General features: G+C 39.0%; 1 protein-coding gene across 1 annotated transcript in view; it reads right to left on the bottom strand.

Annotated features, from left to right (window-relative positions):
* MEGF6 (multiple EGF like domains 6) overlaps nucleotides 1–15,253 on the bottom strand; it is a 166,643-nt gene that overhangs the window by 28,697 nt on the left and 122,693 nt on the right. Inside the window, exons 6-12 of the mRNA XM_072425317.1 lie at nucleotides 11,849–11,974; nucleotides 9,496–9,618; nucleotides 6,804–6,926; nucleotides 4,843–4,980; nucleotides 1,258–1,380; nucleotides 1,037–1,159; nucleotides 376–531 (exon numbers count right to left, since the gene is read on the bottom strand). Coding sequence (XP_072281418.1) covers nucleotides 376–531; nucleotides 1,037–1,159; nucleotides 1,258–1,380; nucleotides 4,843–4,980; nucleotides 6,804–6,926; nucleotides 9,496–9,618; nucleotides 11,849–11,974 — 912 coding nt within the window. The remainder of the gene's footprint in view (nucleotides 1–375; nucleotides 532–1,036; nucleotides 1,160–1,257; nucleotides 1,381–4,842; nucleotides 4,981–6,803; nucleotides 6,927–9,495; nucleotides 9,619–11,848; nucleotides 11,975–15,253) is intronic.

Here is a 15,253-nt window from a genome sequence, read left to right as displayed (position 1 = left end):
CACTCTCCGTAGCAACCCAACAATGGACCAGGCACACTCTTGGTAGCAAACCCATAAGTGGTAGCAACCATATGAATGATAAGGCACACCCCGGATATCAACCCCAAGAAGGACCAGGCACACCCCTGGTAGCAACTCCAAGAAGGATCACATAGGCTCCTGGGCTAAAGAATATGACTTATAATGGTTAAATAAAATGAAAAAAACTTTTGGCATGCTTGCTTTCATTAATTGGTCAATAATACCATTAAACAACGTCTCTGTTCATTCTCACATTTGCTTCTTCACCACATTTGTTTCTCTGAAAGTCTTTTGTTCCATTGTAATGAGAATGATCACAGAAAATAAAAATACAATTTTTTCGTAGCAGATTACCGAATGATTCAGAAAGTGTGTGCTCGCCACGGGCTTCTGCTTCCTCATCATCATCATACTCATCATCAAATATCTGAGGGAACTCGTCTCTCAGCAATGTCACCTGGGGAAGAGCATTTTCCACGGGACGCTGCCCATCTTCTGTTCCTTGTAAAGCTGGAAAGAAATAAAAATATGTAACAAATCGGATAAGTAAATACAAGAGAACGCTATCCAAGAATCTTGTAAACCAGGAAGTTGGTTTTATTTATCCTTAATCAGAGTTAATCTAACTTTAATTTAAGTAAACATCATATCATGGGACGAGATCACCGTACTATAGCATCATTGCAAATATGACTTTAGATTTTGTGATGTTGTTAAAAGTCACCAGTAGTGCAAAATTAAATGTTTTGACTGCGAGCCCACCGTCCGTTGGTTTGCCAATCTGATCTATCGAACAGGAAACCAGACTATGGAAGAAGGGTCAATGGCAAGCTTACAAGACCGCTACTAATTATGAAGCGGTAGATTAAGGTTGTCAGTCAGCATCAGGAAGTGCTGTTTTTGGCACATGTACAAAATTTGGAGACCAATTCACCAAAAATGTTCTGGTTAACGATACTATATACAGTGAGTTGTGATACCAAAGTAAACCCATAAAATGTGAAGCCAACCTTACCAATGCAACTTTTGCCATCAACGTCCAGTCTATAGCCTGGATTACAGCTGCAGGTGGTTGACCCAGGGAGGTTCTCACATACTTGGCTGCACCCTCCATTGTTTAGTAAACATTCGTTAATATCTAAGAGGAAATGATGATCATTACACAATTAGTCCAAAACTGCACCTCTGAAAGTTATAACAATGACTTTATAGAACTAATTTAGAAAGGTCAGTTACCATCACAGCCACAGCCGTCGATGTTGAGTCGATACCCCGGATAGCAGCTACATTCATAGCCCCCAACATAGTTGGAGCAAACCTGCTGACAGCAGGAGGCGCCGTTAGTGCACTCCTCAACATCTGTAGTAAAAGAAGATTTGTTACTACTACCACCATATAATATTAGGAATAGTAATACTCTATTGGATTCATACTTTCTCTCTATGTATTGTGCATAACAGGGGTTCATGTTTTAGCTGCAAATGGTCTAAATCAGCATTTCTTGACTGCTATAGCACAAGGGTAACTCTTGAATGGTCTCAGGGAACCCCTGCTATAAATGAACATAGCTCACACTACACTAGCATGGTGATCAGTGGAAAGAACGTTTCTGGCCATTGGGAAGACAAAAACATAATTGAGGCATATGAAGCTCTTTGCTTAAAAAACTTCTTGCAACCTCTAGAGGAACCCTAAGGTTCCTTGGAATTCTGGTTGAGAAACACTGAACTAGAGACTCCATGCAGAAAACTAAAGTAGGGGCGGATACAAGACCAGTCACCCCGCACAAGAAGGGAGAGCAGCAGTGTCTGGTCCTTATTACAGGAAGCTCCTGCACTTCACAGAGGATTACTGTGCAGATCTAGAATAAATACACAAAGCACACCAAGATTTCAATAAAAATTCACATGGTTCTTATTATATTTGGATAATATTTGCTTATCTTAAAATTCATCTTTAGGAAAGGAAGAAAAATCTACCCACTAAGACAGACAGAAAAAAATACCCTGATCAGAGTTTTAACCCTTCTTTCCTCCATCCATTTCTGATGCCCGCCTGGCCAGACTCGTTGATGTGTAAAAAACAGCAAACAGAGATATGAACTGAGCGTGGGGTTAAAGACGCAGCATGAGCAGCTGTAGAACAATGCACAATCCCAGCACGAACCCAATCTTACACGGCTTTGATTATCGCCTGCAAAGCTACGCTGTAAACTCTGCCAATCATCACAGCTCAGGGCTAAAACATTGAAGCTTGTAAAAGTTTACACAGCAGAAACCATCAGGAAATACCTTTGTCCAAAGATTTACCATAAGCCTCAAAATAGCCAAGGAAAAAAAATAATAAACCGTCTCTTAGTAGCCGTTCTTCAGATCTTTTTATCTGTATAGGTCTCCAGGAGGATGAACGGACTTAGCTGGCTTGAACTAGGACAGGCAGCCTCCGGTTAAATGGTTTTATTTAGTTGGTGAAGAGGCCTGACGCTTTGTATAGAGACAAGGGGTGTATGTATATATGGTTTATTTTATATAATACATATTCAGGTTGGAAAAAACTATTATTAATTAATACATATTATGTTCTTTTAACGGTACTGTATATAGACTTAAAGACTCTTATAGATTCAAAAAGAAACCAAGTACTGTTACTTGAGAAAACAGAATAATACTTTGACTCAAGTATAAACCTAAAGAACAAAATGCAGCCACCATTGCCAACATTTTAAAGCAGTAATCAACAGAAATGGCAAAAAAATTATGAAGAAAAAGAATAAAATTACATGGGCTCAGTCTAAGTTTTTTTTTCACTTTTCATACAGGCTAAAGTGTTTTGTACTTTGCGTGGCATGATCCTTTGTGCATTATTGTTAGCCACCAGTTGATGGTGCTGTGTTCTCATGTAAAGTGTATAACAAAAATATTGTGTTTTGTGTCATAAATGGCAGGAGTTTGTTAAACACTTTACATGAGGACATAGGGCCATCTACTGGTGTGACTAAATATAAACCAGGCATTTTAATAGGCAAAAAACTTGGTTTCCATACTAGAGTACATATCGTATGTTTACCTATAATTCATACAGATTTTTCTATTAAGTCTAGCCCTGATGAAGAGAACACCTTTGAGCCCTGAAAGTTATTAGTTAAATATTGATTGTGCTTGAACATTTTATTGAAATTAATATTTTTTGGAATGTAACATTCTGATGTAGGGCTCTGGTTCTTATGCCTTTCTCTATTCTGAGAATAAAGTGGTCCTGGAAGTCCCATCATTGGCCCTGGCTTGTGCACATGCTGCACACTACCATTTTCATAGCATTTGTTGGAGATGGGCACCAACCATCCTTTTTTCTGGCTTTTATTGCAGTAAAAGTCAACAAAAGTCCATACTGGATGCTTAATGTTACAATACCTAACAATAAGACCATGTACAAACTCCATGCACCACAGCCTGGCTATCAAACTTTTACCGGAGCTCCATATAGCAACAGCTGTTCAGGGGCCACTCAATTTCTATTGTGTGTCAGGCAGTTTAATTTTTTTAGCTTTTCAGAAGCTAGTGACCAGCAGGCAGTTTAATTTTTTTAGCTGCCTTCTTTAATTGCAGGCAGTTTAATTTTTTTAGCTTTTCAGAAGCTAGTGACCAGTTTATTTTAGTGACCCCGAAACAAAGATAAAAAGCCTAAAAACAATATTAAACATACATTTTATAACCATGTATTGAGTTCCAAGTGAGAAGCATGTTTTCACAGCTGTAAAGGTTTTGCACTTGGATCGAAAATTTTGCATTCAGGCCTAAAAAAATGGTATAATCTAGCATCACACAATATGATTTTAAAGGCAACAGGAAGCGAGGACAACGTTCAATAAAAACCTAACTTTTTCTAAACTGTCCAAATTAAAAAAAAAAAAAAAAGAGAAAAGACCACAAACTGCACATCAAGAAGCTAGTATAGTTCATGGCACTGGTTTTGGGTGAAATCACACAAACTGGTGGAAAATTGCCAGCAACAAGGTTACTAAAGAGGGCGCTCACCCGCTCCTATGTCATTACTCCCTCATGGGCTACAATATTGCCAAAACAGCACTGAGGGAAGCACTTTGCATGTTAGTTCTGTGCAGGAGTGATCTTGTGGTAGCAAAAGGTTTTCCAAAGACAGTGACAGTGGAGGCATCCATTTAGACCACCATCATCACAAACCTGGATTGAATATTGCATCAACCCGCTTCTTCGCTTCTGTAACTTCATAACTTGTTTCTGTCTTCCACTACTGTTCTAGTTCTGGGCTTTGCATTGGATGTCCTCTGTCAGAAGAAGTTAGCAATTGAACTAGAAGCCTGATGGGTCGGTTTGTAGTAATCAGCGGTAATGATACAACAGCGAGTGGCAAGTGGCCATATGGTCCTTGTACATGGCAACTTTTTCATCGTCTCTGACCTTGGGCCCCGCGCTTGTTATCTCTAGGGTCCTAGTGGGTAGACCGTCTCCACAGAGCTGAAGGCAATGCTAGGAGATGAGCTAGGATGTGGCTGGAGGAGGAGTATATCATAAGAGAATGGGCATGGCTGAGAGATAAGCATAGGTGTGGCAGACGAGAATAAAAAATAAAAAGTGTATGGCTCAGGGTGGGGCACGTGAAGGCCAATCAAATAAAATCTTGCCCTGGGTCCTCAAGTTCATTAATAAAGGAATTGAATAAAGTATCCCAAGCCTTTGAATTTATTTGCATTGCCCATTAAAAACCAATGAGCTACACTAGTATCCAAGTATCCAATCACATTTCATGGAAAATGATCAATGCTTTATCAGAATCTCAACTTACCAATACAGGTTTTCCCATCAGAGTCCAGATCCAACCCTTGCGGACACAGACAAAGAGGTCCTGTACCGCTGTGACGACAATCATGGGAGCATCCGCCGTTGTTTATTTCACAGCTGTTAATGATTTCCATTTCTATCCCTGAATTGGAAATAATAAATAACAATAATTCTTTTGAGTACTAAGAAGCTGGCATGGTGTGAAGAAGCTTCCAACTGGTGTTTGAATACAACAACTGGGGTATGGTTGGGAGACAAAGGAACCAAACATAAAGGCATTGCACCAAACCAGTGTAAAGCAAAGTAAACCCATCCTAAAACAAATGGCCACCTCGTATCATTCATTTATCATTCATTTATCATTTATTTATCGTATTCATTCTTACACTGGGACAGGGGGGAAAACCACTTTAAATGATTTCAAGAGCAGAAAAGGAAGGATATGCAGGCTTCATCCACTACCCTAAATGTAAAATTGTATCCTGAATTGAAGATCTGTGTTGTTAGTAAATCCTGCAGGTAAAAATCACAATTTTTGTTCTGTGGTTGGGAGAAGGTTTACATTCCTTGCCAGGTTTATACTGCTGGCAGCATTCTCCAGGCTGGTCTTGCACTGTTCAGGACTTAGCTGTCAAATTGACAGCACATTGACGCTCAATCTTGCAGATTACACCTGGGAGATTGTTATTCCTCCCAGCAACACTTCTCTCTGCTGTCAGGGCTACAGCCAACGTCTCTGTTAACAAAGCACAGTGTCTGGATATCATGGAGCTGTGATGATTACACCGGGAGAGCACCCATTGTAGATACGGACATATGGGAATAGACAATTTGCAGTTAACCCCATTTTTTTAAACCCCTAAATTTGTAGGTAAAATTTTAGTGAACCCTAAATATTTTTGTAACCTCCTTGAGGTTTGTTTTTTTATTGTTTACATTTTGTAAACATCTTAATTTTGAATTTTTTGCCAAATTAATGCTTGTGGGATGGGCATGGGAGGCAGAGTATATTTTGGGACCATTATCTTGGGCTCTGGAGGACCTGTTTCTGCCCTGAAAAAAATTATAGCCATCTCTACTCAAATTTTAGAAAACTTTTGTCTGGAGTTTAAAGTTTCCTCATTCAGGGCTGAACTTCTTATGGTAAGGCTGGGTTTGGACTGGCGATGAGATTGTGGTGCGGTTACAGTTCCTGTGCCACTAAACTGCCTGGGGGAGACGCTACATGTGGCTCAATGGAGAATGAATAGGGGCGGCAGTGAATGGTTCAGTGCAGCTTTAAAAACCCCAAACTGAATAAACTAGAACTTTAGTCAAGGTGGCCAGGCAACTGGCAAGGTGCCAACAGTTGGGAGCATTTCCACTGTGGATCAGAACCTACCCTAGGGGTTAGAAAACGTCCCCACAAAAGCCAATGGGTGCAACCATAGTTAATGAAGCCTGCAACATTTTATATGTCCAGAATACTTGTTTGATACAATGTATCAAGTCAAAGTAAACAGTAAAGGTAGAAGCGCAAGGGCCTAATTACAATAACAGAAACTGCTAGCATTCAGTAGCCAATATTCCCTACAATAATAGAAGAAATGGCTCCCTTTAAGATACACATGTTTCATGTAGTAGTTATTAAATTGCTATCATAGCAATAATTATGTGGGATTCATTTCTACTACATGCTAGTTGTGTAACACACACTATAGGGAACAATTTGGAAAAGCTCTGTAGCGATCGATCACTACTCTTAGCAATTGATGCTGACGTCCATAGCAGAACTGAGCTCATCTGCCAAATTTTCTTTTTAAATATTCTCGAACTCAAATACAACAATTTTTTTTATTTTTAAGAGTGAAAACAAGAAAATAAAGGAAAATTGTCTTTTTCTGGCAGAGCAGGACAAAATATTTCACAGTCAAAGAAGCAGATTTTCTGCAGATGTTGAAGACGCCAAAGCAATGGAACACTTACTGTAGCACTGCTTTCCATCAACTCCGAGCTCGTACCCTGGACTGCAACCGCAGTGGAAGGAGCCGCGAGTATTGAGACAGCTGTGCGCACACATGGCCTGTCCAGTCACGCACTCATTAATGTCTTTAAAAAAGAAGAAGGTAGAGATTATTCAACGTGAGAACAGGCCGATAGAGCTCCGAAACAATTCGGCCAAATATAATAATATTCCCTGGACAGGAAAAAGAAATTGTTTAATTTGTAAATGCTTTAACTATAGTCTGCAAGGGCTTATTAAAAGCTGGCTGAGACAATTACAATTCAACTCCTGTGATGAAGGTCTAATTAATCCTGCCAGTGTGAAATGGACTGTCAGAGCAGATGGCAGCAGGAAAATGGAAATTAAGATCACCACCTTAATGGGACTGCAAATTAACAGTCTGCTTTGTACATTGAAAGTAGAATAATAGACTTTGACATGTACTATGCGGTGTTGGAAGGAAGAAGCAAACTGGCCTGCTCAAACCTGGAAGGACTTGGCTGGTCATAGAGATCAGTTCACCATTATTGTGGCCATAGACACTTTATCACTTGGCCACACGATATGCATTTGTATGTAGGCAACTTAATGAGCAACCACTTCCTGGCACCACTCACAATCATGAAAGCTTGGTTGGACCAAGGGGCCAAGTTCAATGCTATGGAGAAGAGAGAACATAGAGGAAAAATGGTCCATGCAGATGCTCCTAGAAGAGTATATTTTAAAAGGAAAACAATAGGTTCATCCAATCTGTTTTTGGAGTACCCAATTTTATGGTCACCAATCTACAGCCAGATGAACTTGGGGGTTTCATTTATTTAAGCTCTTCAAGACCAACCATCCTTTATCCATTTGTTGGATCATCCATGATACTCTCTATATTCTCCAGTCTCCAGAGGGCTTCAAGTGATTGGTATTGGTACACTTTGCATTGACTTAAAACATCTAATATATATAAAAAAGAAAATTGTATAATTTTGTTAAACCCAATGCTAATTTTTCCATGCATACTACCATTTTTCCACCATTTCTCTACTTTGCAGGTATAAATGTAACTTTCCAGACCATAACCATTGTCCAATCCATACTACAATTTTTTTTTAAATCGAGGAAGTCCTATTGATTTATTTTATAGAAGCCAAGAAACAAAATGTGACTACTTGAAGATATGAAGACCTTTTCTAATGACCAGTACAAAAGACAAATGGGAAATGTTGCTAACAGCATTCAGCAGTGTCAATTAGCTTTCGAAAACACAAAGAATGATGGATAAAATTCAACTAGTGGCTTTGTTTTTTAAAAAATGAGGTCCAATTGCCTGACCCATTGAGTGCATTTTATTACCTTTTTGTACATTTAACTGTTATAATAGAAATAATGTTTCTGAATGGTGGGCCCCTAATTCCTTTCCACTCTGGCTTCATTGTGCTGCACTCCAAGAATACAAAACAATTTATTGGTTCTTTATGGAGAACAAAGCAAGCCATCAAACCACCTTCTGAAAGACAACTGGCCAGTGTCAATCATCTTTATGGAGCAGAACAAACACACAAGAGCTGGAATGTGTTTTACAAGAAGCTCACTCCATACCATCTCCAGAAATGTTTTTTTTTCTTTCAGATGTTTTAACTTAAAGAGTATTTACACCTTTATTTCCAAATCCACCATGAACATAACATATGTTACTATTCATATATCTCTAAATTGACTTCAGTTTTTTTTCAGCCTAAGATAACATTTTCTTTTTTAGGTTCCCCGTGGGTGGGACAACTAGGAATCCTGATTTTAAAAGCTCATAAAATGCTTGAAGGTAAATTGAACCTTCAGTTATAAAAAGCAAGATTTGTTCAAAGAATTAAGAGAGTTTGTTTGAGGGCTTTCTGTAGGAGACAGGTGATCTCATGCAATGATCCATCACACAGCTTCCTACAAACCTGTTGCTCTTCAATCATCAAAGCCTTCCTGATTGAAAAGCTTTAGCTATGACTGGGCAGTAAGGCCTCTGCAAATACCAACCCCTCCAAATGACCAATTCAGCAGAATTCTGACATGGAACTGGCTTTACCACGAAAGCTGGGGCTGTTCTTAGTGTAAAGGAGACATGGGTCATCATCTTAATATGAGTAGAGGTCTAAGTCCTAATAAAAGCCTTGAGCCAGAGCTTTTGTGTTTGGGATGCAATAGGGAAAGGTTAGGTTTGGATGACCATCTTCAGCTCTTGTTCGGGAGATTCTTCCTCAGTCCTCACATTTAGAGCAGGAAATTTCTCCAACAACTACAAAATCACACATTTTAGTAGAAGGGCAAGTAACATGTTGGGACAACTGCTCCCACATTCCTTTCTCCCATTTTTACATCTTGGTGTTACAAACACCTATGCTTAGTTGGACCAAGTTGCCAAGTTCAATGCTATGAAGAGGACGTAACGTAGAAGGAGAGGGGTGCATGTAGATGCTGTTGTAAGAGTTTACCTTGGGGTACCCAACAAGTGTGATGGTCACCTAACCACAGCCAGATGTAAAAGATAATTGGTGAGATCAGGACCAATGGGAGGATCAATTGGAAGCAGGACTTCCTGTCCTAAAAAAGCCAATAAAAACCTCTAAAAATAGCCAATTTTTGGATAACTGAGCATCCTAACTTTATTACATTTGTCCCCCTTGGGTGCCATACCTTCACACGTCTTGCCATCGGCTGCCAGTATATATCCCGGGTGACAGGAACATCGGACAACTCCTCCATCGTTGTTGCATTGGTGCATGCATCCTCCGTTTCGCGTAGAACATGGATTGGATACTGGTGAAACACATGGAACAGATTAAAGTGGAATTTGTACAAACATCCTCTAGAACATTATACTACACTGTGGTCTAAGTAAAGGAAACGCATGTTAAAAATAATTAGACATAGCAGTAAATGAGGCCAAAAATGTGCTACGAACAGCAGACACAAAGGAGGAAAAAGCAGCCTTGTCTTCAATGATAAATGGAATTTCTCAACGATAACGAATGTTTGTGAAATAGGAAAGGATGTCACGAACATACATGAAATCTTACATTATTAGACAGTAAAAAAAGAGCATGTGTTAACAGAAGTCCAAAAATAGAATGTAGAACAGATCCAGTGGGTCAATTTTTCAAATATATAGGAGTCCTATAAAATAGGTAAGTATTGGGTTTATGAAATATTGCACCTTCTATAGAAGAATAATCTGTAGGTGGTCATTTCATTTTATCCTAGCTGGATGATTACCCAGTGACTTTGACTTAAAGAGGACCTGTACTAAAAAAAATAATGGGTCACCACTGGTGAATTGTTCTTCAAAATATGCTGGTTGGCAAGTTGGTCCAATGGCTTTAATACTTTCCAAGTCACTCAACTCTTGATTTATGTATGGATCAGAAAGTACAAGCTATGAAAGACACAATAGCTGGGCAACTTGAGATTTTGAAAGGCAAGGTCAACAGTGGCCTTCAATTATCAAGCTTCTATTTTCCATATTTCTACAAAAACCAATCCCCTCTTCATCAAAAGCTATATTTTTAAGTTATATATTATATGGTCAGTATGTTCCCTAGAAGTTTTTTTATACTGGTTGGTAAGAAGGAGTAGGTGGGTGGTGATGCCTGTATTGTGACCCAACTTTTCAGTAACCACTCAAAAACAGCCAGTGCTGTGCCCGATTAAAGGGGCTGGGGAGAACACTGATATGGTTATAATTTTATAAACAAAAAAAACAGGTTTGCTTTATTCCTATTCTATTCTACAAAACATTACCCCAAGCAGGGGATCATCAGTATGTATTAGGCGGGGGTATGTGTGTGGGTAAGTTTTCCAGGTTCATCCTGAAACAGTAAATCTTCCAAGTTAAATATTTCATTTATACATTGCTAAGAGTCCTAAAAGCCACAGTTCCCAATCTTGCAAGAAAAAGTGAATTTGTAAAACAAACAAAACCTTTATATCTCGTCTGAAGCTTCTTGCCAATACATCTAAAAAGTTGGACATGTCATTTCGGATGATTTGTACTGAACATGCAGCACATCTATTTAATAGGATTGCGCTGTGGAGATGCAGGGGGCAGGATCTGTGGACCATCTGTGGTATACCTCTGGCACCTTGTTTGTATTTAAAAAAAAAAAATATCCCTAATACTTTTGCTTATTGGAAGATTAAGAGCCCATCTATGTCTTTCCAATGTGCACAACACACGTAATACACTTGTTGCTGTGCCATTCATTGTAGGGGTACCCCAAAGTCTTATGCAAATACACATTGCAGGGCACCCCAACACATGTAAAGCAAAACTGTGCATTGTGGTATGCTGCATCCGAAACTAATGGCACGCGTCTTAATTTTATGCCCTTCTAAAGTTGGCAGCCCAACACAAGGCGCTAGAATGGTTCGGTGTGAATTGGTAACAACATCATGTTCCCACAAGGTTTGGTAGCCCACAGGGAAAATAATGGGCACTCACAGTTCATGGGAGCAGGTTAAAGGCCTGGTGGCAAAATCAAGTAACCAGGAGAAAATTTTTGTAATGTACTATACAATGTGCATCGTTGTCTGCATTGACTGGTGGGCATGGTGGAGGGTGGGCATTTCTAAAGCACGTGGTTTATGGGGACATGCCTTGGAGCATTAGCTTTCTTTACAACTCTTGACAATTAATTGATATTTAATAGATGCAAAAGGAGTTGATACTGGAAAACTTCCTTTTACCCAATGGAAGTCAATATAGGGACCAGATAACTAAAAAATTGCCACTGACCAGGTCTTGCTATGCCCAAATGGTGATGTATCTTCACTTGGGGCCACCAGCCATTAGTTCTGGCCTAGAGAGGAAATGCTCTCCTGCCCAGTTCTTTAACCCTTAGAGCTATGGGAATTCTTTCTGGACTATATTCTTGATCCTCCATGTTGAGCGCAGTCATTGGCTTCCACTCATGATGGCCAAGAAGAATTAGTCAATGAGCACACCATAAATAACACATTTGCATCATTCATCATGAATGGCCTCACTTACGTTCGCAGTGCTTCCCGTCTTCTTTCAGCTGATAGTTGTTCCGGCAGCGGCACTGGTAATGAGCCATGGTGATCTGCACGCAGTCATGTTCACAGCCACCATTTCCAACAGAGCAGGAGAACACCGCTAAATCAAGAAGAAAATAAAACAGGATGATGGTGATGGAGATTGTCTAACTGAAACCTTATGTCTGCAGATAACAAAATATTACAGAAAACAGTTAGCACACTTCAAACTTTGCAAATCTCGTTCTTGTCTAAAGGGAACACAAAGCAGCCATGAATCGGATTTCAGTAATACTATTCCAACAAACTGAAATCATAATTTTTGCCATTTGTCACTGTTACTGTTGATTGCAATTGGCTTTTGCATCATCTAATAAAATAAGTCACATACTCACACTTGTTCGTAGAAGAACCTATTAAGTTGGTATTTTATTGCTGTTGCAAGCAAAGTTAATTATAGATTCCAGTACTAGGATACAACATATACAGGACAAAGCCACATGCAACAAAAGGAGGACAGAACAAACAAATTCTGATCACCCTCAGAAATTTATTCTAACAGATACACTCTTGAGCTTTGTACAAACTTCTAATGGACATCAGGTGATGGTTTCCAATGATCGATGAATAACGCGTGCCATTCTGCTCAATGAAGACAGCCATAGACGGCAATGGGTGTCCAGCCCTTGTTCATTCATCGGTCATTGGAAACGATCACGAAAAATCATTTCCAGCAACAATCCTGTGAAGGCCATCAGATGTCTGTAGAGGGCTTTACTGCTAAAGGAGCAGTCCAAGGAAAGTCCCTCCTTTGTGATACTTTGCTGCTCCAGATCAACTTAGTTAAATCCGTTGCAGCAGCAAATGACAAAGCACATAGAAGCAAATATTCTATATTATATATATATATATATATATATATATATATATATATATATACGAAACTGCCAAATAAACATTTTAATTTAATGGAAAAAAAGTTTTATCATGAAACATAGTTTCTCTGACATCCATCAGACATCTGTGCAAGCTTTTGTGCAATCTTAAGGGTTACTTTTGGTATTAGGTAGTTATCTCTTTGCTTGTTAAAAAAAAAAGGAAGTCATATAAGCAATATTTAAGAAAAAAAAAAAAACAAAAACCCATTGATGGACTTCTTGCCAGTGGTACCCTTGAGCTCTTTCTTAGGAAGTGATAGGAAATAGCATGATGTACCTACCTAAAGGTGTGTTTGGTCAAAAGTCTGTGTAATGTCAGACATGGCCACACAATGCAAATCACTAGAATATAGAGAAAGATGAATAGATTTCCATGCAAGTTGTAATAAATGGAGGCAACGATGTGAACAGGCAAAGGTCCAAGGAAGAATTAAGGGGCTCTAAAGCGATTTTATCACTATTTTCTATTTTTTTTATTGTAACTGCATTGTAACCATGAGATATTGCAGGAGCTCTATTCTCCTTTTAGGATGGTAAAGTATCACTGCCAAAAAAAACAAGAATTGCAGAACTTAATGAGAAATTAGAGAAGATACTCATCCCTGTATTAAAGGGTTTCAAATCAAACAACGGGAGCTGCAAAACAAGCAGAATCTGCCTTACTGTCTCTTGAGCTTAGCCACAGTGCTCTGGCAATCTTATGTCAAGTAATAAATCTAAAAGATTATATAAAACAAATAAAAAATACAACATTTTGCTAAAGCTATATAAAAAGCTCAAACAATAAACTACAATGTACTCAAGCTATAAAAGTTCCCCTTCAACAACTATTCAGAGATTTTAAATTACATCTGCATCCACTCAAAAATCTGCAATTTTGCCCCATGCAGAGCTCACAACACACAAATGTAAAAGACAGGAGGGCATTGTAAATTGGTCCAGATAAAAGACAATGGCAGCACACACTGCAGGAAAACGTGATGCAATCTAGACACACTTTCAAGTCTTCATTGAATTTGAGAGTTTTCTTATCTTCTGCACAAACAGGCATTTGTTTGGCTTGCGACAGACATCTAAGATTTCTGTAATATTGTTGTTAGGATTGTAAATGTTAGTCTTTTCTGATAACCAGAAATTTAAGGCATGCTTGACAAGCTCCCAATTGTGGCACGGTCATGCCAGCAAGATTCGGATATCTAAAGAATAACCCCAAGTAACCCCACATCTGCCAATCAAGGAATTACCCACAGGGAATACTGGAAGGATGGGTTCAGTGATGCTCAAAGGAAATTTCCATTGTCCTATAAAAACAAAAAAAATTGAACCTAGGGGCAAAAAATAAAAACCACCAATTAAAGAGGGGAAAAAGCCATCCAAAGGTCTCATATACTTACTGGTCCTCTCCATCACATGACCCGTCTTCTTCTAGTAAAGAACAGTAATTGAGCAATATAGTCTAAGCCATTGGCCCACCAGTCTTGTTGCTGACCTTCAGTGATGGGCCCATTGGGAAGTGCCAACTTTTCCAGGTATTGGCACCTGTAGACCCTCCCACCCTAAAGTGAAGTGTGCCATTTGACCACAGATTCCAGCAAATATTAGTTGCTTTTAGCTTTGTTTTTTTTTTTTATAAAAAAGATTGGATTAGAGGACTCAATGGGGGAGACCCATAAAGACCCATAATACAAATTTTTCCTTGTAGGGCTTTATATGGAATGGTGAGGCTAATGGTGAGGATAATACATTATCGGAATATGCTGACAACACTAAACACAAGCCTACAATAGAATACAAGTACACAAAAATTACAATCCACAGCCAGCGCTTGTGCTAAACTGTGAAGTGATGGTTATCCCGTCTGATAATTACACATTCGTTAAACACAACATTCCAGTCTAATGGGAAGCAGGAGCTTATTCTGGCCAAAGCACGCCAAGACCTAAATATATTTCTCCTGGACGGGCGCCACATCCAGCTTGTTTACCCAATTTTTAGCTCTTCTATCGTGGGGCCAACAAAATCTGCCTGCAGGCAAATTATTGGAGTAAACTGGAGTCCTTTGTGATTGTTTATTTTGCAGTAAAAAAAAATAGTTTGGAGAGACATGATTGCTTCTCAAATTCTGCTTAAACAGCTCGGGTTTTCTAGGGACACTCTGGTCATGGCTGAAGTTAAAGTGGACCGAAGAATTCGATAGTGTGAATTCTAGAGGCTGTGTAGACATATTGGCCTTTGCTGCAGTTCTTCTTACTTTGTGACTTGCTACAATGTTGCAATTAGTTTATTGGGGTGTTGAAGACTACAGAAAGTTCCCTCTTGCCTGCAGCAGAGTGCTATCAACATGATACCCAGCCAAAGTTCCTATAACAAAATGAATATCCGTTCATAACCTTTCCTTAATATCAAACAATTGGAAAAAGGGGTGCTCCATGACTATCCAGGACTGCAAATGTAGAGAAAGT

The sequence above is a fragment of the Pyxicephalus adspersus genome, chromosome 11 (genome assembly GCF_032062135.1).
Source record: "Pyxicephalus adspersus chromosome 11, UCB_Pads_2.0, whole genome shotgun sequence".
Classification (NCBI taxonomy): domain Eukaryota; kingdom Metazoa; phylum Chordata; class Amphibia; order Anura; family Pyxicephalidae; genus Pyxicephalus; species Pyxicephalus adspersus.
Note: the sequence above shows the minus strand (reverse complement) of the source record. Positions and strands in the feature narration are given on the sequence as shown.